Below are 26,487 nucleotides of genomic sequence, written 5' to 3'. Positions count from 1 at the left end.
CAGTTTACCACCAGCAACTGTGACTTCGGTTTGCGTTCGTAGCTGAGCTATTCTGGTTCTCAGTCTTTAGTCAGCAATCGAACACGTTCTGGATTTCCGTCGAAGCTCAAGCTTCGGCTCAGGATTTCCCTTGGGTGCATCGACATTGGTGGCTTCCTTGTTGGTTGACTTTGTTGTCGATGTCGGACTTCCGTTCCGTGAAGATAGGATGTTTTTCTACTTCCGGTTCCTTAGTCACCTTTTGTAGGTACCACGGTTTGCAGGTTTTGGCTAGGCCATCTCCTCCCGAAGGTGGTATCTCTAGTGTTTTGGTTCTGCCGCTGTTTCTACTATGGTTCAGTTCCGGAACATGCTCAGCCTTGGCTGGCTTCGGCTACACGGGCTTCACCTTTTGTTCCTTCTTGCTTATTCAGCCTTTGGAACTTGCCTCCTTTCTCTACTCTGTTGGCCAGCCCTTGCTAGGGTGAGCATGGAGCAGATGAGGCTGCCCTTCCTTCTCTACGCTTGTACGGCGTGTGTCGGAGGGGCTCGTTTCTTTCGCATTCTCAGTTCCCTGAACAGTCAAAGAGAGTCGCTTAAACTTTGCCTGCAGTAGAGATTCAGTCGAGTAGAGATCACCAGGTCTCTGACTGCTTTACAAGGGTTGAAGGAAGGTAGGGCTAGCATACTCAGAAACATGCTTAGCAGAAGCATGCTCATTCCTCTGGTTAAGCTAAGCTGGCAGCCAATAGGCAGCCTTGGCCGGGCAACAGCCATTCCACGTTGCGGCGATGGTGGTTGTTGCCTTCCCGTTTCTTGTGGCTTGTGGGGTTCTCTGGCTTCAGGTTACCCCTGTTTGGCCACAAACGTTCGGACTTTGGTCCTTGTTGTCTTTCATCGAGTCGGACTCTGTCTTTCTCTAGTGATCAGACGCGTTCTGGTGTTTCGTCCAAACTTAAGGTACACTTGAGTTGGCCTCGGAAGTAACATTCAGGTTTTCCTGAGGGGGCATTGTCTTGGACAATGGATGTTTGAGGAGTAGTTCTTTGTGGCTTTCCTCCTCTCTCTCAGGTTTTGGCTACTCTTCTCCTTCGGGCAGAGGTTTAGCTAAGGTTCGGTTCCTGTGACTTCAGTCTTGGGCCTTTCCTCTCTTCTTCCTCATCTTAGTATGAGGCGAGTCAGGATGACGTCTGTTGGGTCGGGTTTCCTTACAGTCGCCCGGCTACAAAAGGCAACTTTGTCTAGGGCGGTTTTCCGTTTTTCTCCGCGTTGGACTCTGTCTTCAGACAGGGACAGACGCGCTCTGGGTTTCTGGCCAGACTCAGGTAGGCTCTTGATTTGGCTAGGAAGTTAACTGCCTGTTTTTTCCCTGAGAACTCTGGTTTCGGGAGTCTTATGGCTGGCTGGCTTCACGGTTACGTTTACCAGTCTTGGTTTTCTGCTTTCGGTTTTTGATTCACTCTCGATTACCTTCAAGCAGACTGTTTTGGGAACATTCTGGCTTTTAGCCATTTTGTTTATGGTTGCCAGTCACATCGGTTTTTGACCACCGTGGGTCCTCACTTCCGGTAGCGTACGCACAGTCGTAAGTGGCTGCTGTCGGGTGCTACCTCTCTCCCTGCGTTCGCAGGGACTGGTAGGGGATAACTGGCGACCTTCTATTTGTGAGTTTTCTCTTCGAGGTGGACTCTGGTACTTAGTGCTTGGATGTCTCTCTCTCGCTCTTTCGTGGGGATTGGTCACTCTTATTTTAAGCTGACTTCTTTCTCACAAGCCTTTTGGGCTTTACTACATCCCAAGGTTTGCAGACTTTGGCATGGTTGTCTTAAGGTCACCGCGGGGGTTCGTCCTTCTCAGTTGAGGGGACAACCTTACGCACGGATCTTCTCAGGACATTAGCATTTCCTTCCAATAAAAAGGGGGGGGGGGGGGAAGCTTGTCTTTCCCTTGGCTCGCCAGGGTTATTAATCCAAGGCTTGGGTCTATTCCTGTGCTGTTTTTTACGGCTAGGAGATTGGAAGAAGTGCTGAGCACAGCTTTCTGGATCTCTGAGGTTGTCTCTTTCGCTTTTCGCCTGAGATTCTTCTCGGCTGTCAATCAGGACTTTCCTTGGTTCCCTCACTGCCTGTTGGCAGTGGGCCAGCCCTGGCAAGGGCTTTTGAGTGGGTTAGATTTTCTTTCCCACTGGGACCGCCCTGATTTTTTGGCAGCGGTCCAGGTTTTTGGCAAGGTTTTTTGAGTGAGTTAGATTTTTCTTTCCCACCGCCTTGTTGTTGTAATCTGCTACATGTGATTCGGAGTAGGAATATGTAATTTAATCGAAAATTTTATTGTAAATTTTCATTTAATAAATATACCTACCCGAATCACATAGTATATTCCCTCCCGCCAACCCCGCTTTTGATTTGGAGAATTTATTCTTTAGGTCGAATGATAGGAACCACGTGTTCAGTAGCAGTGGTGACGTGGCATGCACGAGGGGAGGTAACTCCCCGGGTGTATGGGCATTACCATGGCTACGTTTACACTTTTGTGGTTGGGGTTGCTTCCCTTAGACGGTTAGCCTGTACAGAACCTAGCATCTCCGATTGTGTCAATGCTACATGTGATTCGGGTAGGTATATTTATTAAATGAAAATTTACAATAAAATTTTCGATTTTCATAATGATTACACTTCAGCATGTATTTGAGCATTGGACGAGGTAATTGGAGTATGTTTTTGTTCATATTATATATCCTCTTTTACAGAATGGAAAAACACCCAAGGAATGCTTATTACTGGGCAACGATCCCAGTATCCCAACACAATGCCAGAGTCTCAGGGCAGCCTTTTTTGAGTGCAAGAGATCGCTTGTAAGTTAAGTTTTTAATCATACAGGCATGCTACTATTGCTAGTGTGCTACATGTATGTTGATTTCACTGCCCACAGTAAAATGTTTTGCAACCGATGCACAGAATTGATTTCAAGCAGGCTATGATCCTTTCAAGGAAAGAATTGGTAAGTTACGCTGAAATTAAATATGTAATGGTGTCAGAAGGAAGAATTGGAGTTGAAGTATAGTCTTGAGTTGAGTTTGCAGAAAGGTACGATCGAGAACACCATTTGGTGGCTTCAATAGTGTCTTGCATGAGATGAGCAAAACTTAAACTCATCATCGACATTAAAATTATACACATACTGTGGAAAAGAAAGGCAAGAGTTCACTATAGCACCGACCAACGCGCATCTCTCTATAAATGACGTAATGGAACACCCATTACTGCTAGTTCACATTTCTCTTTTATTCTTGTTCCTAATTCCTCTCCTTGCCAAACCCGCCACAGGCAGGGTGGCCAAACAACAGTAATTATATTACATGTAATTCAGTCTACATAAATTCTGTCTCAGTACTCATACAGAGTACAAAAGATGCGATCTCTCCAAAGTTTTCTCAAGCTCTCCTCTCACAAGTTCTGACTAAATTCACAAGCACTATGATGTAAATAGAAAAGGGTGGAGTTAAAACCAACAATCTGAAGTTATAGGTGACAAAAAGACATGATCAAGACAGACACCTGCACATCTGATTGGTCAAAGCAAGTAAATACGTTAGAATCTTGCAAACAAGTCACTGAAGATGGGAGAAAATATTAAGCGATCGGCAAAATTCACATTAAAACAGGACGACAATGAAAAATTCTGATGAATTAGTGACAAGACTTTTGCATGGCTTAACTCTTATAGTTTATAAGTGTGTCTGATTAAATGTGTGAGTGGAGAATGGATCTTATAGTTTATAAGTGTGTCTGATTAAATGCGTGAGCGGAGAATGGATATACTATCAGGTATCCAACTGCATGTTTGTGTGTGTTTGTGCGTTGCTTGCAATTTATTTTCCACTTTATATCTTCTGCTTTTAAATCTTCATTTGAAACTCTATTGATACCTGTGTGTCTAGCCGTAGACTGTAAATTTATGTTGTACATTGTGTTATTGTGTTTTTAATTAAACAACTACATTGTTATTTTGCTTTCAGTTGGACATGAGACAACGTTTTCGTGGACGAAAGGGATACTAAGCAAAAAGAATTCGCCTATACCCACAGTCATGGACAGTTTTTAAAACGTGTACACAATGAAAAGTCAGAATAGTTTTCTCTGGACCAGTTGTGTATTTGAAATGTGATATCAGAGGTGTTTGATATAGAAACATTTTGAATGACTATTACCTTAATTAGAAGTGTGGACATGTAAGGAAAGAATGTATTAATATTTTGCTTGTGTGTGCGTGAGTTAGTGCGTCAATACATGTATGTGTCTGCGTGCAAGTGTGTGTGTGTGTGTGTGTTCATACTCATTGTGCAACCATAAATAAATGTACAAGAACAAACTGCATTTTATTTGCAAAGTGTTTGTGTGTGTGTGTGTGTGTGCGAGGGGGGGGGGGGGGGATTTTACTCATCAAATGACTAAGAATTGCATGAGCTGTGATTTATAAGAAAAGTCTCACATTATACTCCTGTGAGAACGTTTTATTTTTATTTTCCAGAAATGTGATCCCAACGTTTTGTAGCTTTGACATATATATAGTCAACTTTTGCTTTTCAAATGATTGATTCAAGGTATGCAAACGCATAGGCACTCAACACTGACATTGCTTTCTTTGGAGAAAAAAAATGGAAGTCTTACAGATTTTATTTCAATCACTGGAGAAAAAAAAAGAATTGTTATTTTTAATTTACTGTTGTAACTGTTGACACAAAAGAAAAGCAGAATCACGAGTGCTAGTCTTGTTGAGCAGATATTGTCCTGCAGCTGTATTTAATATCTTAAAAACAAGAATTTTTTTTTAAATCAAACAAATCACCAAACCAAAATTAGTTGAGGGTTATGGTCAAAAAGTGTAATCACATAATGTGAAAGCCATGGTGTGGATCGAGATACGTACAGGAGGTAAGCTACAAGTACAGGTGAAATACAATGAAATGCTTGGCAATCATCTTAACCCTTAGGCTGGTTTTCACGACATATGTTGCGTTACTTTACGTATACTGTCACCTGGTTGTCACGACATATGTCGCGCTACTGGCTCAGTCTGTTTGGTCGGTTCGATTACCTCCCATGGATGCGAAAACCAATATGACCATTTTTCTTTATTTTTCTATCTGTTAATTCACCAGTGGCTATGTAACATGTGTTACAGAATTGCACCAGTGTAAGGGTTAATTCATATTTTAAGTACATGCATGGTGGCGTATTCAGTTACTGTAATATTTTCTAGTAGTTTTTGTTTACTTTTCAGTCACACTTCTTTTCCATGACAAAACTTAACAACAAAAATGGGAGAAGAGACAAAAAACAACACAAAGTCATGTTTAAACAAAATATATCTTCACTCACCAAGGCAAAGACAGGCACACATCAAATGTCAAAAAGTTTGTCTTTGGATTGTTCTTCAGGAAAACGTTACCACAAAAAAAAGCAATACAAAAACACAAAAGTAACAAGGTTTCAAGGTTTTATTTCAGCTTTTTGCCCATAGGGCGTTTAAGCTAACAAAATACACAGTTAAGCCACACATTCAAACACCCGCACAATGAGAGTGCACGCAGGCACAGCTAACTGGTCTTGAGTAAGCAACAAAAGGAAACAAAACCCACACACAAACAAAAACAACATCATCACTAACTAGAAAACTTATCAACAGGAGTAGCCTCCTTTTTGCTTCTTTTGCCACGTCAAAAAACAACAACCCCAAAGCCCAACAACTGCAACTATCAAAATTGAGGCAAAAAACAAACAAGCAAACAAACAAACCAAAAGCATAAGAACAACAAGGATAGTGTCAATTGGGAAGGTGGATGGGCAGGGGTGGGTAGTCGCTGCATAACACCCCAGCAGACTGATAAGAAACAAGGACTGACATTCACTTATCTTTTTTTTATCGACTGAGGTTGGACTTTCACGTGGCGGCCGCAGAAAAGTCAAGAGAATTAAAAAACAAGTCGCATAAGGCGAAATTACTACATTTAGTCAAGCTGTGGAACTCGCAGAATGAAACTGAACGCACTGCATTTTTTCACAATGACCGTAGTCCGCCGCTAGTGCAAAAGGCAGTGAAAGTGACGAGCCTGTTTAACGCGGTAGCGGTTGCGCTGCGCTGCATAGCACGCTTTACTGTATCTCTCTTCGTTTTAACTTTCTGAGCGTCTTTTTAATCCAAACATATATCTATATGTTTTTAGAATCAGGAGCCGACAAGGAATAAGATGAAATTGTTTTTAAAACGATTTCGGAAATTTAATTTTAATCATAATTGTTATATTTTTAATTTTTAGAGCTTGTTTTTAATCCGAATATAACATATTTATATGTTTTTGGAATCAGAACATGATAAAGAATAAAATAAAAGTAATTTTGGATCGTTTTGTAAAAAAATAATTTTAATTACATTTGACCTGAAAGTCATTAATTAATTTTTAAGCCTCCATGCTGAAATGCAATACCGAAGTCCGGCCTTCGTCGAAGATTGCTTGGCCAAAATTTCAATCAATTTGATTGAAAAATGAAGGTGTGACAGTGCCGCCTCAACTTTTACAAAAAGCCGGATATGACGTCATCAAAGACATTTATCGAAAAAATGAAAAAAAGATCTGGGGATATCATACCCAGGAACTCTCATGTAAGATTTCATAAAGATTAGTCCAGTAGTTTACTCTGAATCGCTCTACACACACACACGCACAGACACACACACAGACACACACACACACACACACACACCACGACCCTCGTCTCGATTCCCCCTCTATGTTAAAACATTTAGTCAAAACTTGACTAAATGTAAAAAAGACATTTTAAGGTTAGGACGAGGAAAAGGGTAAAGTTTGGAGTTGGACAAAGGGAGACAGGAGTCAATGATTTTTTGAAATTGCCATTCACTGAATGATTCAGCTGGTAGTGGTACCTGCTGGTAGTTCTTTGGGACTCAGTTGCATCACCTGTTTACGGGCCGTTTTTATTGTTCAAGTCTAAGAGTCTCGAGAACCGACGAGTCGTTACGGAGCTCCCACTCTGGCCTCAGCTCAGTCTTGTGACGAAAGAAAGGGAACCTTTATTTTGAGAGCTTTCAGAAAGCTTGTCGAAAGCTTGTCGAAAGCACTCTCTTTTTTACGTTTTAGAACATTAAATCATAAATTGGCAATACAGAAAGGCCGAATGTTAAATATACCACATAACGAAAGAATATGTGTTAAATGCCAGTCTGGAGAACTCTGAGATGAATTTCATTATATATTTCAGTGTCATTTTTTTGAAAATGTGAGGAAAAGGTTGTTACCATTGTATTTTCGTAGAAATTCAAATGCAGTCAAATTTAAACATTTATTTGAATTAACAAAGAAACGAAAGTTATTGCATTTAATATATTTTATTAAGAGTATTTTGAAAGAGTTCTGATTATTTGATCACGTTTTTTAAAAAAATTTCATGAAAACCAAAACAAACACAGAAACATATACATTCTTGTAAAAAAAAAAAAATGTATGATTACAATTATTTTGTTTTGAATTAAGCTTGATTTATTTTCGGTTAATTAGAAGTGTTGTGTCTCATTATTACATGTCTCTTTTTTGTCGTGTTTATTGCAATTTTTATTTATTTTATTCATGTAACCCAAGGGGTTTTTTGAAATAAATATTGACTTGACTTGACTTGACTTGATCGGTTCTCAACCGACTCGCCGGTTCTCGAGCCTGGGTGCTCCGTAACCGACTCGTCGGTTCTCCAGCCACGGCCAACAATCGATTGGATGAGAGAGTAGGAGAGCTTACCAAGGGATACAACTCAGCTGTCATCTCCCACTTCTGGGAAATTCCCTTCCTGTTGGAAATGGAGCTTTCAGGCACGATCAGGAAGAAGGAAGAAAGATCAGGAAATTGTTGTGTATGATGCAATTTCAAGGGATGCCAGCCATAAATCATCTCAGAGATTGTGGTATTGTTTTATGACGTTTGATTCCAGGTTACACAGGTTCGGGACGACATTGTTTTTGTTTATTTAAAGAAAACTGAAGCATTGAAGGCAACATGGCGACCACCACACCATCAACAGGTGACCTAGGCCTTGTCACTGTCAGTCAGTGCTGAAGGCGTGACACCAATAAACACACTTCGGTAAGTGATTTTTTCGAGAAACAAAATGTTAACATTTGCGTACTTGTATTTGGGGCAAGTGTATTGCGCGTAGACTGTAGTGTAAAATCATGTATAGCACTTTGACTGCCACTTGGTGACTAAGTTAGGTAGTCAAAGTGACTCGATCCTGTGGCATGCAGGTATAAATTTCTATTTTTGTAAACAAGTGTAAGTAAACATCGTTATACTATTAGTACTACTACTAGTGCATTTCAGTTTGGAACAAAACTGACGCTTTGATTGAGTTTTGTTTGTTGATCAGATTCAATGAAATTGTGATAAAAAAATAATGTGACAGGATATGATCTGTTTTGTGAACGATGCATGCATGCAATGAATGTAACACTAGTACAGTACTACCAGCTACTTAGTACAGGTCTCACATGATTTTTCCTGGTAAGCAAGCTGAGATTCTTGGGAAAAGAATGGACACAACTGAAGAGGGGCACTCATGGCGTAGGCTGTATGGTTTCTCAGGATCAAGTACTGTGGAAACTAGAAGTAGAATACAGCTAGTTTTCACGAGAAAAGAATTGATAGATTGCATACATCAGGCATGAGCAAGATCGGTTGCCTACTTGCCACAGGCGACCAGAAATGAGTGTGGGCGAGTAGAAAGTCTTATAATGATCGCCCACTTGGCAAGTGAAAATATTGGGTCTGTGGTATTAACTATTATCATTTTCCGAGCGACGATTGTCTGTAAAGTGTAAGTTGTGAAGCACATTGTCGTCTACGACTGCTAAAATTAGATGTGATCGGAGCTCCAGTTTGAGCTGATCGGGAAATTCTCTTTAAGTTTAATGACCATGAACCAATCAGAATGACCAGAACCGTATATCGGGGTTATCAGGACTTTCCGTTGACGCGATTTTAACCAATCAGAACTGTCGACGCAGCACGCATGCCTCAGCAGCCTAGGCAGATCTGAAGCTGTAAACATGTGGAAATACTTGGACAACTGCCAGCCCCCAAACAAAAAAGCCAAACCAGAGGTAACGGGAGTCCGAGAGACTGAAAAAGTATGAATCCGGACAGAGGAAGCGTACCTTCGAGGCAGACTGGATAAAATCTGACTCTGGTTAGCAGAGATACTGGCAAAACTATGATCGGGAGAAAAACAAAGTCATGTTGTGTAGTGCTTGCGAAAAGCATGGCATTTCTGAGAAGGAGAGAAAGGGGCCATTCGTTGTTGGTACGGACAAATTTAAGCTAGAAAACATACGTGCACACGAAACATCAAAGTGTCACCAACAAAACACCAAATAATAGGTTAACTCAAACAAAAAGGTCGAAGACACCGAGGGGTGACACGCTATGCACCAGCTAACGCAAGACCAGCGTGCTCGTGTCGCTAAACTTGTGCGATCGGTACAGGCGCTTGCAAAGACCTGCTCGCCTTTCACCATGTTTGAATGGATGGAATCGTTTTGTTTTTTGGAAACTCATTTTTGTGGGCGAGTGAATTTGTTTGTGGGCTAGTCAATTTTGAATTTCACTCGCCCACAAGGCGAGTGAAAATTCTGAAACTTGCTCATGCCTGCATACATACTTCTTCTTTCTTCTTCAGCGTTCCAGAGTTTTCTGGTTACGTGTGAGCCCACACTATACTCTGAGAGCATAGTTAGCTCACTCCGCTTTCGTTGGGTAGGCATGCTGGGTATTTTCGTGTTTCCATAACCCACCGAACTCCGACATGGATTACAGGATCTTTTCCGTGCGCACTTGGTCTTGTGCTTGCGTGTACACACAAAGGGGGTTAAGTCACTAGCAGGTCTGCACATAAGTTGACCTGGGAGATCGGAAAAATCTCCACTCTTAACCCACCAGGCGGCAGCGACCGGGATTCGAACTCACGACCTCCCGATTAGGAGGTCGACGTCTTACCACCACGCCACTGCGCCCTTCTGCATCATACATACTAAAATTATTGCTTACAGTACATATTTAAACAAATCATGGACAGACGCGTACAGTGAACAAGGGTGGATGTGCTTGCTAAAGTGAGCGTTGGCCTTTTTGTGTTGGAATTAATCGTTTGGCATATTGCAGATTAATTGATTTATAGATATATATGAGTTGTTCTTCAGTACTGGTGACAGAAAGGGGGAAAAGTGGTCAAAATTCAAATCTCTAGTTTTGTTTTTGAAATATTGCTTTTCATAAAGCAGAAATACTGTAGTATCTGTTGTACATAAGAAAACATCACTTGTTCACATGGTTCCTACATAATCTAACTTTTAAAGGTGGTCCTTGTGTGTCTGTGTGTATGTTTGTATGATGACGATAGGACCCGAAACGGCTGCACGGACTGAGACAGGAATTGCAGAGAATGTTCTTTGCCACTCGAGTCGTGTCATAAGGTACTTTTGGAATAGCAAATTTGAAAGGATTCTTCAAAAAACGGCGGAAAACATTATATACCCTGTGAGCTATCGAGGATCCTCCCCGTCTGGGCTGTCGAAACATGGTCTTGTTAAAAGACGTTTTCAAATGCGGTTAACGGAGAGATACACTCGAAGCACATTTAGCGAAGTTATGTTGCCAAATCATCAAAGATCAACATTTCACTACACGGATCGATGTGCACAGTCGAAATAGATGTGACTTTCACACGACCGAAGACTACTTACTAGCAGACGACAAGATCTAAATATTTAGATCAGTCAGAGCAATCCGTTGAAGAACAGTTACTCCGCTTATTCGTCTTCAGTTAAGCTTATTTCCCCTGCCATAAGTTTCCTTGCAGATCTGCAGTCGCGTAGTGAAATGAACTAGTGTCATCGGAAGATTCTTCTCAGTCAATGATCAAAGCACAGTAAGTTGCTGACAAAAGTCACTTTCGGACAACACGACGATTGACTTAATTTATGAGCCCAAAGGTAACAATATCGACAAGAATGTACGCATTTGACATTAAATGAAACATTCATAGACAGTTTCCAACTCACCAGATCTGCCAAAGAGCCGTCATTCGTGAAAAAACGATGATTTTAATCAGACAGGTATCGGAAACAAGCCTTGGTCACCTGCGTTATTCCTTCCAAGGCGACGTGACGGCGCCACATTTGTTTGTTTATGGCTGTTTATCGCGAAACAACACAGTTGAAATTTGTGTGTAAAATACCACAAATTTGTGGTGAATCAGTTCGTCATCTGCGTTTCGATTGTAATTAAGTCAGATTGGAGTTACTTTGAATCGAAGGCGAGGGTAACCTGCGTTATTTGTGGGACATCGTGAACAAATTTGATTGCAATATTTTATACAGAAAGTAAATTTCAATGATTCTGGCTCAGACTTGTAGATCTGTTATGCAGTGTGTTGGTAGTGTATCTGTTTTTCTGCTATGAAGCTCATTTGGAGTGATACGCTGATCGAAGTGGGGTACCCTATGTGGGACATCAGCCGTATGCAGATTACGCCTCAGAACACTCTCGCATTTCACAAAGACAACAATAATTTGCAACATTTCAAGAACTGCATCAGTTTTATTAGATACTATTTCAACAACAACAGCACAAACACGACTATTATCAACAACACAGAACGGGAGGTAAGTCTTCAAAGACGCACCAAGTGTGCGTTCCCGTTTTTGGACGTCATTTTTGCTGGCATTTTCACAGTAAATCTTAATATTTCCATATCTATTGAATGATTTTGGTATTTTCTTTGATTGTGCCGATTCTCCTATCTCTCTGGCATGTACTGGGTGCTTTGTGACCAGTTTCTCCCCTAGACTGTATTGAAAAATGCGTCCGTGTGAGCTGACCCCCACTTGTGACCAGTAGCAAAGAACAACTCATATATATGCACACAGTAAAACCTCCCACTAACGACCTTGAAAATGTCCAGGAAAATCGGTTGTAAAAAGGAGGGCAGGGGTCTTTAATTTATTGGGAGGTATAATTTTTTTTCACAGGGGTGGAAACTGTTGGGCAGTTCAGTTTTGAAACTTGTGTCCGTTATCCTATTTTGTTCCCATTTGATGTGCATATGGATTATAAGCATGATGTCCGTGCATACACCAGCGCACACACGGGCAAACATAACACCCACACACACACACTGACACACACGCACGGTTTCATAGGTAAAACTCGGTGATTGACCCCGGGTTAGAAGGTCAGTGTCTGTTACCTGAGTTTCCTCTCAGACATCAAAGGGGACCGTCCCATAGGTAAAACTTGCTCATTTGCAAGTAAGGCCTAAAAAAAAAATAGGTGTGGTTACGGTAACCCGACCTACCCTATTTTTTGGGGCCGACCCTATAACTTTTTATTACATTTGTCACAAAAATACCAAAAAAAACCAAGTAAACGAGTGCATAAAACGCAATGAAAGCGAAAGCGCCCGAGTCGCACACTTATTTCCCTGTCAAGTAGGTTTAATTTGTACACATTAGAAAAAAAGTAAACCAAAAAAAAAGTGATTGCCTACCTTCCTACCCTATTTTTTTTGGGCTATGTTACCGTAACCACACCTATTATTTTTTTTGGCCTAATGGGTCATTGACCCTCGAGGTCTCAGTTGGTGAGCACACACTCACAGAGTACTACACATCAATTCATTATTGTTGCTCTAACTGCCCCTACCCAATGCCTCCTACCCCCCCTCCCCCTCCCCCTACTTCGAGGGCAGTCCGTCAAGTGTGACAGCAATAGGTGAGAAGATGACAGCCGTGGGCCACTTGACTTACACGCACTACTGACTACAGACTACCACCCCTGACTCTTGATGCGTGACTAATGGTGGGCGTGTGCTGCGTAATTACGAACTTTGACACTCACTGTTTAAAAGGTCAAAGTCATTATTGACCCTAAGTTGGTAGGTCGGTCATCGGAAAAAAGGAGGGCGTCGTTCTTGGGAGGTTAGTTACAGTGTGAAAAGCATCCCTGCCGAGTAATTCGGTCGGCAAACGGAGGGGGTCGTTCTTGGGAGAGGTCATTACGGGAGGTTCCACTGTATATTTGTTGCAAGAGAAATTCAAGTTTTATGCCCCCAGGGGCATAATTGTTCCCAGGTTTTAACCCGACTTAAGATGAGATACACAAGTGTATGCGTGTTTAGGTGGTATCAGCCATCGATCTGCACTTATGGCAGAATGACCAGGGTCTTTTACGTGCCACTGTGGTGACACGGGAGTGGGAGATGTATACCGTCTCTGGGTCTGCACATAAAGTTGACCCGTGTCCATCCCGGCCCGAATTCGAACCTGAGACCTTTCGATCACAAGTACTGAGTGCTCTACCAGCTGAGCTACCCGGGCCCCAAATATATTTGTTGCTGGTCACCCACGGTAGAGGAAGCTGGAAGAGGTTGATTTTGACTTTCAGTTGTACTGTGGGAGGTGTGCAGTAAATTCATGAACAGAAAATTTGAGAAAACAATTATAGGGTCTTTGTAGTACATGTAAAATGGGAGTACGTCTGAATCGCAATGGGTGTCTCATTGTACCAGTAAATTATATTTGTGAATTTTAGAACTAATTTACATGGGATTAGCTTAAACAAATTTTCCAATGCATCCCTGTTCTTGCAGGAAGGGAGGGAACCGCATGAGGATGACTCCACCAGTGGCACCAGTGTTAACTGTCAACAGGATAATGGCTGGATTAGGCTGTTTGATGACGTTGTTACTATTAATTTTACAGGTAAGTAAACATTGTTGTGTTATCTGTGAATTCTTGTTGTTTATTACGGTAGAGCATTGAGTTTTGCATGATAAGCTAGATCAGAATCAGCTCAAAGTTATTAATAGACCTTATCTGTATTCCAAGCTCTCATAATTAAGCTCTCGCAAACTTCAGAGCACAGCAAAGCATATATGGTACAGCTATCCTGCGTGAGCTGCAAAAGCCGAGGTTTTGAAGTTCTTGTGATGTTCAAAGCATAACAAAGAGCGAGTCTCGCGGACACATCTTGCGAGTGCTGCTCAGATACCGAAAAGGTCTATTGTAAATGATGTTCTTTTTTAAATGACATGTAGACCAGTTATAAATCAAGATAGATCCTAATCCATGCTTTTACTTTGATAATTAGAGCATGCCTCATTATGGACACACACCCAAAACCTGCAGTCTGGCTGTCTTTTCAGACTGTGCAAGATTATGGGAATTTTCACCTCAATTGATTTCATAACTGACCTTCAAAAAAAAGTTAAGGATCACTTTTTTTACAAGCGCGACACACAAAACAGACAAGACCGAATTCTTTCATGTTTTAAAAATTATATAATTGAACAACCAAGGAGTAATGACAAATAAAGCAAAGATCGAACGTGGCAGCGACAATTTAACTAGAGTGTGTCAAACGTGACAACCCTCGAAAATGGAATTCACAACAATGTGAATCAGTGTCAATAACACGTGTGCCCTCCGTTGTGTGCCAGGCATTCAACACATTGTTGGCGCATGGAGTGGATCAGGTTTCATATATGAATGCTCTGGGAACTCCATTCCACTCCTGCTGGAGCCATTGCAGCAGTTGACCCAGATTGGCAGGAGGAGGGTGATGTTGCTGTACCCGACGTCAAAGCTCGTCCCACATGTGCTCTATGGGGTTCAGGTCCGGGCTGTTGGCTGGCCACAGCATCCTGTTGACCCTGGCCTGCTGGATGAAGGTGTTTACAGCTGCAGAGCGATGGGGGGGTGCGTTGTCATTCTGAAGAATCGCACGAGGGCCGATTGCTTGGAGGGCTGGAATGACCAGGGGTTGCAGGATCTCATTCTGGTAGCGGACACCGGTCAAGTTGCCCACTACATGGTACAGAGGTGTCCTTAGACGTGTGCTGATCCCTCCCCAGACCATCGCACTGATCGCAGAGCCTCCGCCAAAACGCTGTCGTTCCAGAACAGCGCCTTCTGCGAAGCGCTCTGCGACGCCTCCACACTCGGATGCGACCATCAGCAGGTTCCAAGCAAAAGCGGGACTCATCTGTAAACAACACCTGAGCCCACTGCTGACGTTGCCACCTCACATGTTGAGTGCACCAGGCTCGGCGAGCTGCTCGGTGATTAGCAGTCAGGGTTGTTCCTCGGACTGGATGCCTTGCACGCAAGCCAAACTTGTGTAAGCGGTTTCGGATCGTCTGACCACTAACAACAGTGTTGATGGTAGCTTGTAGCCGTTGCCTAATGTTGTTTGCCGTAGCCAATCTTTGTTGCATGGCCTGCCTCTGAATGAAGCGATCCTCTCTTTGTGTGGTGACTCTGGGCCGACCAGAACGTTGTCGCTCCTGCACTCTTCCAGTTGCTTGTAATCTCTGTTTGAAGTCTGATGATGACAGAGGGAGCCACTGCAAGCCTCTGGGCCACTTGCCTGGCAGCAACACTGTCTTGTAGCCATCCTATTGCCCTTCCTCTATCCAAATCGCTCAGTTTTCTTCATGGGGACATGTTGCTACTGTGCATAATTGTGTCAGCGTGTCAACCTTTAAACACAAGCTGGTGAGCGATGTTCATTGCCAGGACCCTGTTGTAGCACGTGCATCACAACCGTTTGCCCTGGCATGCGTTCCGCAAATTTCATGGGGCTATAAAAAACACCCTTTTTCTTCCAAAATGCAGAAGCTTTTGAGAAGTCCTACAAAGGGAAATAACTCTGCGTGCCAAACAAAATTCTAGGTCAAGACTCATTGTTCATGTGTTAATTCAAACACATTAATCTTTTAATTATTATGTCGCTGTTTAATTTTTTGGCAATTTTTTTATAATTAGATCTGTTTTTTCAACCGATCCTTAACTTTTTTTGAAGAGTGTATAATATATATATATATGTTAATTTGCAAAATTAATTTTGCAAGGATTTTTCACTCTGCTAACATAATTAATTGCCAAGTTTTGGACTGTTACTATACACTATATTCTTGTGTTACAAAAGAGAAAAAAAGCTGTTTATATGGAATGACAGTAGATTTCATATCCACAAAGTTTAGATGACACTTACAGGCAAGACCCAGTTTGGTTTGTTCTTATTATCAACTTGATTTTTAAGGAACATTTATGGCATGGAAGAATTTAATCGAAGGAAATGGATTTTGCATGTTTCAGGTGGACTCCAGTGCCATCCATAAAGGAAAAAGGGAAGTGCCGGGATCTGGTTGTTCCAAGCTGTGAGTAAACATAGTATCTCTTTCCAGAGTTCAGTACAGATGGCTATAAGTGGAAGAAATGGTCTGGCAGTAGACTGAGTAATAATAAAGCTGTAGTGCATGTAAAATGAACATTAATTCACACTTGGAGACAAAGTCCACACTTTAAGATTTATTTCTCTTCTGCAAAAGGTTTGTACATACTCATAGTCATAAGGGGTTATTAGATTTAAAGCTATAAATTTATTAAAATTTGTCAAACTGAAAAACGTGATGTTACAAATGCACATTATGTCATGTCTGTTTAGGCTAAAAAATCCAAAACAGGATTCTTGAAATACATTTATTTTCTAGCAATACTCTGCTTGAATATTGAGCATACCGTATGTGACGGATTACAAGACGCACCGTTTTATAAGCCGCACCCCCGACTTTTAACAAAAAAATTGGGACGAGCCACGTATAAGCCGCGTCACTATATTAGCCGCCGTCGAAAAAAATATAATCAGATCGTGTCAATCAATCAAAACAACCAGGCAAACGAAAGTACGGTATTTGGCGAAATCGGCTCCGAGAATAAACAAGTGAAACAAAGAAGAAAAGTGAAAAAGTTTGAAGAAAAATATCACACACACACACAATTTGTAACCAACACACACATGTAGTCCCGCCCGGAATAAGCTTTTTTTTGATGATTTACGACTTTTGCGCACATTTCGAGCAGACGAAAACACAACATGGCGGCTCTTGCTCCCCCAACTATCGCAAGACACAAAAAACCGAAATCTCGCGCGCGAGATCCTGAAACATCCGGTGTTTCTCTGTACGCTATCTTGTCACGATGACTTGTTGACAAACGAAGATTCGCGAAAGAAAGAGAAAAGCCCCGAGTCTTGAGTAGAGAGCTAATAAAGTACCGGTAATCGCTAATCAAGCGAAATGAAAATCCGCGGCGACTTCCATTAGGTGAATGCTATTCAAGTTTAGGTAACGTTTTAGCCGCATCTTTTTATAAGCCGCAATGCGATTTTTTTTTAAAAAAAGTCGCGGCATGTAGTCCGTCAAATACGGTAACTTGTTTTGGACATCCAGTGGAATCCCCCCTTTTAAGGTCCCCCAAAGACTTCCTCCTTTTTAAGACCTTGTTTGTTCAAGTTTTCTGTTCTTAAACCTCTGTTAATGTACCCAAATGTAAGACTGACCTTCATTTTTAACCCCTTTACTGCCCACTTCGTACTAGGTACGTGGTCGTTTTCAGTTTGTCATACGCCCATTCACGTACTACTACTAGGTACGTGGCATTTGCATCAGCGACATTTCTGAAAACCAAATGGGGGGTAATATTGAAAACTGGTCCAACTACTTGTAGGGCTACTAAGCACAGTTCTTTCCCTTTGTCTGTTTGGATAAGTTAGTACCACGTGGAGAAAACTTTCTGAGAAATGTAGAACCGATAGTAGTATTCAAAATGACGGCGTAGACCTGTTTTCAAGCGATACAGTGTTCTGGAAGCTCTACAAGAAGTGATTTATGGATTACCACACAGAAGAAACTTTTATGGGCTGTAATGTGAGTACCTGATGTTTGACACCAGTTTTGGCAGTGTTTTGTGTGGTTTTATGTGCTGCAATGTGTGTGTGAATGTCCGGAAACTGTCATTTTTTTGACAAGAATGGTCATTATATACATTTTTACTATAACAATCACAAAGTCCAATGATCATGTTATCACTTAATAGCCAAGGGTATAAGCAAAACACATGCCAAAGACCTAAGAGATATCCCAATAGATGATTGAGCAGTGAACAGATTAGTGAACCTACTGAAGAAAGCAATATATGTTGCCCTGGCACACAGCAATACCAAAATGCTGTTATATTAAAAAATACTGTGGCAGTTTGTTTGTTTTTTCGTTCATGGGCTGAAACTCCCACGGCTTTTACGTGTATGACCGTTTTTACCCCGCCATTTAGGCAGCCATACACCGCTTTCAGAGGAAGCATGCTGGGTATTTTCGTGTTTCTATAACCCACCGAACTCTGACATGGATTACAGGATCTTTTTCGTGCGCACTTGGTCTTGTGCTTGCGTGTACACACGGGGGTGTTCGGACACCGAGGAGAGTCTGCACACAAAGTTGACTCTTAGAAATAAATCTCTCGCCCAACGTGGGGACGAACTCACGCTGACAGCGGCCAACTGGATACAAATCCAGCGCGCTACAGACTGAGCTACATCCCCGCAGTGGCAGTGATTTTCTCAGTTTTTTTTGCAGTCTTGAAAGGAAAGTTCCACTGTATTAGCTTACACCTGTGTTTGTTTTGTGTGGTTTAAAGAAAGGTTGACATATATTGCTTTACTTTTTCAGATCAGTGCTGACGTTGCAAATAATTTCAAATATTGCTATTTCATATGTTACGTGGATTTCCATTGGTCAATTGGGCAAAACTGAGCTCATTGTAAAAGTGATATCGACAACATTTCTGTCGATATCAGTTTTGATATCGACGACCTCTTTATTGCTTCCCCACTTCAAAAACAAAAACACCTAAATTTAAAAACAAACAAATATATATGAAAATGTAATGATCCCAGAATTTAGTTGAGCAAGACAGTGACTAAAGACTTTTTGAAAGAAAAGACATTTTTAAATACTGAAAAGTACAAGAAAAGAGTGAACAAAAAGAAATAATAATCAGAGGGAGGGATATGGAACAGCCAAAACTGAGACAAATACTTTTGTAATTTCTTTACAGTAAATGAGACAATGACAAAAGGTGACGTTTTCATGTCAGTATGTCCCAAATGACATCACCAGTACATTTTTCATTCTATCTAATCTGTTTTCGTTCTATTTTTTCTTATAACATGCGTTAACAATTGATTGCCAACTGGAATGGAAGAGCACAAAAATTGTAACTTGATATGTAGTTTTTCTAGAGGGAAACAAATCTTCCACTTTCATGTCAGTGTGTCCCATGCAACATACATTTGCCAAACAGCTATGTGTAAGTAGATTATTTGTTAGTGGTATATAAAATACTGATCACCAATTAAAGTCAGTTTTCACATTCATTTTCTACCTATTTCTTATTTGTTTATTCTTTTGGCAATGGTGAAATGTCAGCAATCGTGTGTCATTCGGGACAGTAGACATGACACCTGACCTTTTGTCACTGTCTCAAATACAAAATGTCCAGAGAATTAGCAATATATCTAACATTGACTGACTGTGTGATGAATATCTTCTGGTATTGGTCTGTTTCGACAGTGATATCAAAATCTCGACCTCCTGTCTCGATTTTGATATCACTGTCTCAACAGACCATAGCAGAAGATATCACACAGTCCGTCAATATTGGGTTAAGTTTTTGACAGTGCAGTGGTACTTGCGATGATAGCACACCTTTGGGACCACTAAAAAGAGTCCTTACATTGGAATTTGCAGGTGGCCTGTCAGTGTCATGACATGTATTCAGGTCGAGGTAATAGACAAAAGGAACAACGGAATGTGCTCTTTCATCGTGTCCTCTTATTGGAGGGGCCTCACATGGCAGGTACCACTGTGTTATTCTTCTCAATTTCCTTTTTTTGCAGGGAGTTCTGGTCTGAGGGTCTCAAGAAATGTTTTCCATGCCATCTTTGTGGTCCTGAAGGAAGTGACCCGAAGGCGATTCAGGCGATTCGTACAGAGTGCAAAAACAAGAACCCAGAGCCTATCACTCACCATGGAGGCGAGGTTGCTTGGTGTGATGACCCGGATTGGCCACTGCCTGGTATGTTTATTTGTCTTACTCATGGACCATTAAGAAACAAGTGACTGCCGGTGAGACGGTACAAGTAACAGTAAACATTTGCTCACCCAGAGAACAAAAGGAACAATAATCAATGGAACTGGTTTTGTTCGTATAAGTCTTCACCAGTCAATTACACACAGAACCGCTCCATGAGGGAGAGAGACAGAGAGAGACAGAGAGAGAGACTGAGAGAGGGACAGAGAGAGAGACAGAGAGAGAGGGGGGGGGCAGAGAGAGAGAGAGAGAGGGACAAAGAGACAGAGAGAGAGAGACAGAGAGAGAGAGAGAGGGACAGAGCGACAGAGAGAGAGAGGGGGGGGGGGAGGGACACAGAGAGAGAGAGAGGGAGAGAGACAGAGAGAGACAGAGACAGAGAGAGAGAGGGACATTGTCTGAGACTGAGTAAAATACTAGATTGAAGTGAAAACTTACTTCTCCAACAGATAATATCCGAGCCGCCCCTTGGCATGGGAATTATCAGCTGCTGCTTTCAGGGCATCGACGGTCTTCTGATAGTCACACTTTGGAATTAATCCTTTTTTGTTTTCTTTAAAATGATCCATGAGCTTTTGTGTAAACCTTCCTCGATAGACATCTTGACTTTGCTTGAGGAAGAGGAAGAGGAAGAATGAAGCAACAAGCAGTGGTTCAGACACATTTGAAACCTGAATAGTATTCACTACCATTCGCTCGTCTCCGTCGTTTAAACACACTTCAACTGCACTCACTGACGAAACTGAAAGGTCCTCTAAGTTAAACTATGCTGTGTGTAATTGTAGGTCATAGGTAATGTCGGTGTTCAGAGATGAAGATTACGCGAATTCACTGAATGCTCAATAGTAAGAACCCGTAAAATGACAGGTCTAATTTCAGGGATTTCGAGTAATCACTGGGAATTTCAGTGATTACGTGAAATCCCTGAGTGAAACGGGGATTACGTGTATTCACAAAAATGCTCAGGAATCACTCGTATTCCCTAGGTACGGGTTCTTACTGTAACATATATACGTATCTATGCCTGTTTGCATTCAAGAAGTGTACTAATACTGTAATCACTCAGAATGAAATGATGAAAACTCTCACCCAAAAAGTAAGACTGATGAGGGTTTTGATTATATTTTATTACAAGCAAAGTTTTACATATATAAATGTAGAATAAATAAACTAAAACCATCATTGCAAATGTTTCTCAAAGAACTGTCTTACTTACACAAAGTTGACAAATATGTACACCAAATGGAAATGAAGTATACATGTTTTTTAAAGAAGTGGCTACCATACAATACCTTAGTCGAATAATGGAAAGCATAATAGTTTATATCCGTATTTTCCAGTCAAATATCATGTTTTTCCGTTGTGTTTTTGTTGTTGTTGTTCTCCTGTTTCATTTACAGAGGATTCACTTATGATTTGTCACATGAAGATAATTCACAACTGCTGTGTTGTCACATGTTCCTACTATGTTGTAAATGTTGATGCCTGAATAAACCATTAAGACAAAAAACACAAAAAACTCTCAGAATCAATATGAGTCAGTGTCTTGATTCTTCCAGAGTGCCCACCTTTACCTGAACAAGTCAGCCTGAGCAACATCTCCACAAAATGCAGAGAGAATCACCGCAAGTATGCCCCTGGCTGCAAGTGTACCATAGGTTGTGGGGATAAAAAAAGTCTTGCTCTCCACTGCACGCAGGACCTGACATGGAGTGGAGCTACTGAGAATGAGATTGAGGCGTGCCAAGCGTTTAGTATTTCTACTTTGCAACGCCCAACAACAGAGGATCCAGGTCCAAAAACAAATAACAACAAAGGTAAGTTATTGGAACGTTTGAATTGACAAAACAATATGTTACATTTTTTTCATTTTCATTTTCATTACTTTATTGTCCCATCGCTGGGAAATTCGGGTCGCTTCCTCCCAGTGGAAAGCTAGCAGCAACGGAGTCGCGCTACCCAGGTGTCTGCGTGTTTAGGTGTATTCAGCCACCTGCACTTATGGCAGAATGACCAAGGTCTTTTACGTGCCATTGTGATGACACGGGGGTGGGACATGGCTTCCGTCTCTGGGTCTGCACATTAAGTTGACCCGTGTCCGTCCCGGCCCGGATTCGAACCAGCGACCTTTCGATCACAAGTCCAGTGCTCTACCAACTGAGCTACCGGGCCCACCGATATTTCAACCCAGCGGTCTTTTAAGTGCACAGAAAAACAAATATTTGGGGTGGCAGGGGGTCATGTTCGATTCATAATAACTTAACATTGACATTATCTGTGGCATGTTTGAAGCTAGAGATTTGAAACTTTGAACACTTCAAGGGTTTGATAATCTACTGACGTGACCCTAGTTAGGTTGATCCCCGTCAATTTAGGGGTCACAGCGGGGTCATGTTAGTAAAAGCTTTACATTGAGGTTTTCTCAGTTATTTTGGGAGCCAAAAGCCTCTAAATTTCACACAATTGTAGGTATTGGTAATCTGCCGTCATGACCAAAATGTGGCTTGTTTTCATCAAATTATAGAGTCCCATCATGAGAATGTTTGATGATAAAGATTTTCACCATTGAAAATGTCCACTGAGCTATCAAGAATATAAGTCTTGACCTCATCAAGCAATGATGTCATTGTTTGATTTGGTCAATCTTGGCAAGACTATTAGTGATAACATCATGTTATGATGTCATAGTGTCTGAGTACACATATATGTATGTTTTGTCTTGGCCAGCAAAAATTTATTTGGTCAAAAAAATTATGGCTCTTGAAAATAAAAATCACTTTTTTTCAAAATGGAGAGGGTGTTGAGTATGAGGCTAGCAATGGTGGTGCGAAGGGGGTCGGGGTGCTGCAAGTTTGTAGAGGTGGGGTATTCTCAGGGTTCGATTACTGAATCAGAATGGATTGATACAGGTGACAGTAGGATCCATTTTGTGTCAATAAGTCAGACGTGAATGTTCTCTTTAATATAATTTTGTGAAGTTGTTGCAGCATTTTTTATTTATTTTTTTTTTAAATGGGGGGGTAATACACAGTGGAATCCTCCTGTTAAGACCTACAACAAAAAAAGAAGAGATAATCATGTCTTAAAAAAGGAGTCTTAAAATGGGGGTCAACTTTCAGAGTTTATGAATAGACAATCTGAGAATACTGGGTCTTGAATGGGCTAATCAGGGGGTGGGTTTTTTTAAAAGTGGGGGAGACTTCTATTAGGAAGGATGGTCGGGGGAGTAGTAAGAAGGGAGGGAGTCTTCTATAGGATGTGGAGGGAGGGTCTTAAAGGGGAGGTAGTACGTCTTATTTAGGGGGAGAGGGGTAGGGGTCTAAAAAAAAAGGGGGGGGGGGTTCCACTGTAATGAGAAATGACGAAGGAGATCCGTCTAAACATTTGCTTTTCTTGTTTCATTTGCAGTTAAAGAAGGTGGAAACCTGATGGTTGTGCTCAGCTCAGCTATTGCTTTTACGATAGTAGGTATGTAAAGGCTACTAAAGCAAGTAGAAGTCGAATTCTGGAAATAAATCTGTCTAATTTGTATGGGCTGTGAAAGAGTTGTTTCTCTTGAAAAAATTAGGGCAAGCATTCCCATGTGACATTATAGGCCAGTCACTACCATGGGGTGTGTTTGGTCCCCATCCACATAATATCATGTGGGAAAACTTTCTCAAATGTTTCCACGAAAAACATTACTCTTTCACAGCCCATATCAACCTGACAAGAGTTATTTCCGATTGTCGTCTATTGCTGTCTTTCACATTTAAAATGGTATTTTCGGGACTATAAGTCCCAATACTTTTTCGTCAACTTTCTCCCTGTCGCCTTAAGGACTCAAGTAGCGTCTTGCGTGCATTTTTAATTTTTTTTTAATCTGTTCTTGGGATTTCAATGTTTATTGGAATTGTAATGAACAAATTAATCAATTGATTGTCTACTGCCGGATTACATTTAGTCAAATATTGACCACATGGACCATTAAGTTGTCATACTTGTGAATGTTTTGTTTAGCCTATGGTTAAACGTACTATAGACAAATCCTTGTTGTTTTTGTTTTCTCTTGAATGATCTGTCGTGCTTATAATTAATTTAACACCTTTCAAAGTTCTGACTTTTTTTGTTTGTGGCAGCAACCATCGTTGTGGTCATTGTGGTAGCCTGTGTGTGTATGAGAAGGCAGCGTGGGAGGGTGATCACTAGCAATCAAAGCTCCCCTTCGTCCTCAGAAAATTCATCTGGTGAGTTCTTCAAGCTTTACTGTCGTGCTTATTTTGTCATCTTGTTACAAACACAACTCAAAGATCTATGGACAATTAAGCAGCATCAACTTTCGTTTGAAGGGTCACCACAGTGACCCGGAGAATATGCTAGTAATTTAAGTTGTCACGCTGCTTAATTGTATGCTGTGCCGTCCACACTGCAAGATAAACATGCTATCCTATTCGGAGCTGCCAACTCTTCTACGCTTTCAGAGAAGCGTGCTATGTTAGAAGGCAAATTGCTATGCTGTTATGCCAAGGTTAGAATTACTACCCTTGTACAAGTAATCACAAGTATGTAACAGTTTGCTCTTTCTTGTGAGTCCTGGCACTCATTTCTGATTCTCACGCGGTCAGAATTTGTGGCATAAAACATTGTCAACACTGAAAAGTGGCACTGCAGACACTTTTTTTCGCCATTATGTTGCTTTTTTTCTAAATTGAATTTTTTTTAAAATGTATATATTCTTGGGCAAAATAGCCTAAATGTGGATGTGTTCATAAATGTTAGACAATGCTACACTAAAACACCTTTTGCTACACTGAAAATTCCCCCCCAAATGTAAATTGATACACGAGATTCCACAAGGGTTGGCATGTCTACCTATATTTTATCCCCTTTCTGTTTTCTCAACTGCAGTTAGCTGGAGAAAAACTTCTTGAGAACACTCAAAATTCGATCAGAGTGACACTGTCAAGAACAAGGCTAGAAGGGAATTCTTTGGTGCTCCTGACCAAAGAGAAAACTTGCAATGTGTTTGTCACATCTTTTTATCAATTGCATGGCTGCATCTGCATATTGTGTCAGTTTTGATTATAACCGGGGCTGCCCGGGGAGTTGTACAGAATGTTTCTTAGCTGTGTTATTGTTTGTCTGTGACCTCGCGTTGTGTTTGTGTTGTTGTAAGAATATTTTCTGTTCCCCCCTAAATCCCTGATGCAGTCAGCAATACACTTTTATCAACTTCAGCCTCTCACTCTCAAAGAAAGTAGCCCACACTCTTTGGTTGAACGCTTATCAATTCTTTAATTCATTCTGTCACACTATTAAAATCGAACAAACTGGCATCCTTCCTCTCTCTGTCTTTCTCTCTCGCTCTCTCTTGTCCTGTTCCGTCTCAGTCTGTCTAGTCTCTCGTATTTTATTATAACGTCACCTGTCTACATGGGCGCACCAACTAATGGATGGCCCGAAATTCACAGAAAGATTCTTAAGGTTAACCCCTTCACTGCCCAGCACGTACTAGGTACGTGGTCATGTTTGGTTTGTCATACGCCCATACACGTACTAGGTACGTGGCATTTACATCAGCACTTTTCAGGACATTTGTGAAAACTAAATGGGAGGTAACCACTGTCCAACTTCTTGTAGGGGTTTAAACACAGTTCTTTCCCATTGACCATTCAGACAAGTTAGTTCCACGTGGTAAAAACATTTTTAGAAGTTTTTTCCGATCTATATGATTCAAAATGGCGGCCGAAAGTCGGACATCAACTCGTAGACCTGTTCTCAAATGATACAGTGTTCTGGAAGCTCTACAAGAAGTGATTTATGGATTACCACACAGAAGAATACTGTTATGGGCTGTAATGTGAGTACCTGATGTTTGACACCAGTTTTAGCTGTGTTTTCTGCGGTTTTACGTGCTGCAGTGTGTGTGTGAAAGTTTGAAAACTGTAATCTTTGACAAAAATGGTCATTATATCGATTTTTACTATAACAATCACAAACAAAGTCCAATGATCATGTTATCACATAATAGCCAAGGGTGTAAGCAAACCACATGCCAAAGATCTAAGAGATATCTCAATAAATGATTGAGCAGTGAACAGATTAGTGAACCTACCGAAGAAAGCAAAATTTGCCCTGGTGCACAGCAATACCAAAATGCTGTTATACTGTGGCAGTGAAGGGGTTAAAGAGGGTTAGCGCTTATGTTAATACTGAAAGCTATTACGTATCTATACTCCCGATTGGCAAGGAGTACCTACAAGTAAAACTAGAATAAAACCTACACTCTCGATCGGCAAAGAGTGATCTACTTTGTAAAAGAAAAGAAAGCTATACTCCCGATCGGCAAAGAGGAATCTATTAAAATAAATAAAAGTTCCTTACGCTTGAAATGAAAGGTTAGAAATGCTCCCGATAGACATGGAGTCCCGAACGCGCGAAATTCGAAACATTGTATACACCCTAAATCTCTGG

General features: G+C 41.1%; 3 protein-coding genes across 3 annotated transcripts in view; 2 read left to right on the top strand and 1 right to left on the bottom strand.

Annotated features, from left to right (window-relative positions):
- Positions 1-4,350, top strand: part of LOC138969161 (cytochrome c oxidase assembly factor 5-like) — a 7,806-nt gene extending 3,456 nt beyond the window's left edge. Inside the window, exons 3-4 of the mRNA XM_070341884.1 lie at positions 2,729-2,833; positions 3,998-4,350. Coding sequence (XP_070197985.1) covers positions 2,729-2,833; positions 3,998-4,039 — 147 coding nt within the window. The 3' untranslated portion in view covers positions 4,040-4,350. The remainder of the gene's footprint in view (positions 1-2,728; positions 2,834-3,997) is intronic.
- Positions 1-26,487, bottom strand: part of LOC138969160 (protein unc-50 homolog) — a 59,746-nt gene that overhangs the window by 14,883 nt on the left and 18,376 nt on the right. The gene's annotated exons all lie outside the window — the stretch shown is intronic.
- The window catches only part of LOC138969158 (uncharacterized), a 35,232-nt gene continuing 16,330 nt past the window's right edge, over positions 7,586-26,487 (top strand). The window contains exons 1-7 of the mRNA XM_070341880.1: positions 7,586-8,134; positions 13,695-13,806; positions 16,204-16,265; positions 19,841-20,019; positions 21,594-21,851; positions 23,443-23,502; positions 24,153-24,260. Coding sequence (XP_070197981.1) covers positions 13,711-13,806; positions 16,204-16,265; positions 19,841-20,019; positions 21,594-21,851; positions 23,443-23,502; positions 24,153-24,260 — 763 coding nt within the window. The 5' untranslated portion in view covers positions 7,586-8,134; positions 13,695-13,710. The remainder of the gene's footprint in view (positions 8,135-13,694; positions 13,807-16,203; positions 16,266-19,840; positions 20,020-21,593; positions 21,852-23,442; positions 23,503-24,152; positions 24,261-26,487) is intronic.

This window comes from Littorina saxatilis, linkage group LG6 (assembly GCF_037325665.1).
Source record: "Littorina saxatilis isolate snail1 linkage group LG6, US_GU_Lsax_2.0, whole genome shotgun sequence".
Classification (NCBI taxonomy): domain Eukaryota; kingdom Metazoa; phylum Mollusca; class Gastropoda; order Littorinimorpha; family Littorinidae; genus Littorina; species Littorina saxatilis.
The sequence above is the reverse complement of the archived record's forward strand: the minus strand, read 5'-3'. Positions and strand labels throughout refer to the sequence as shown.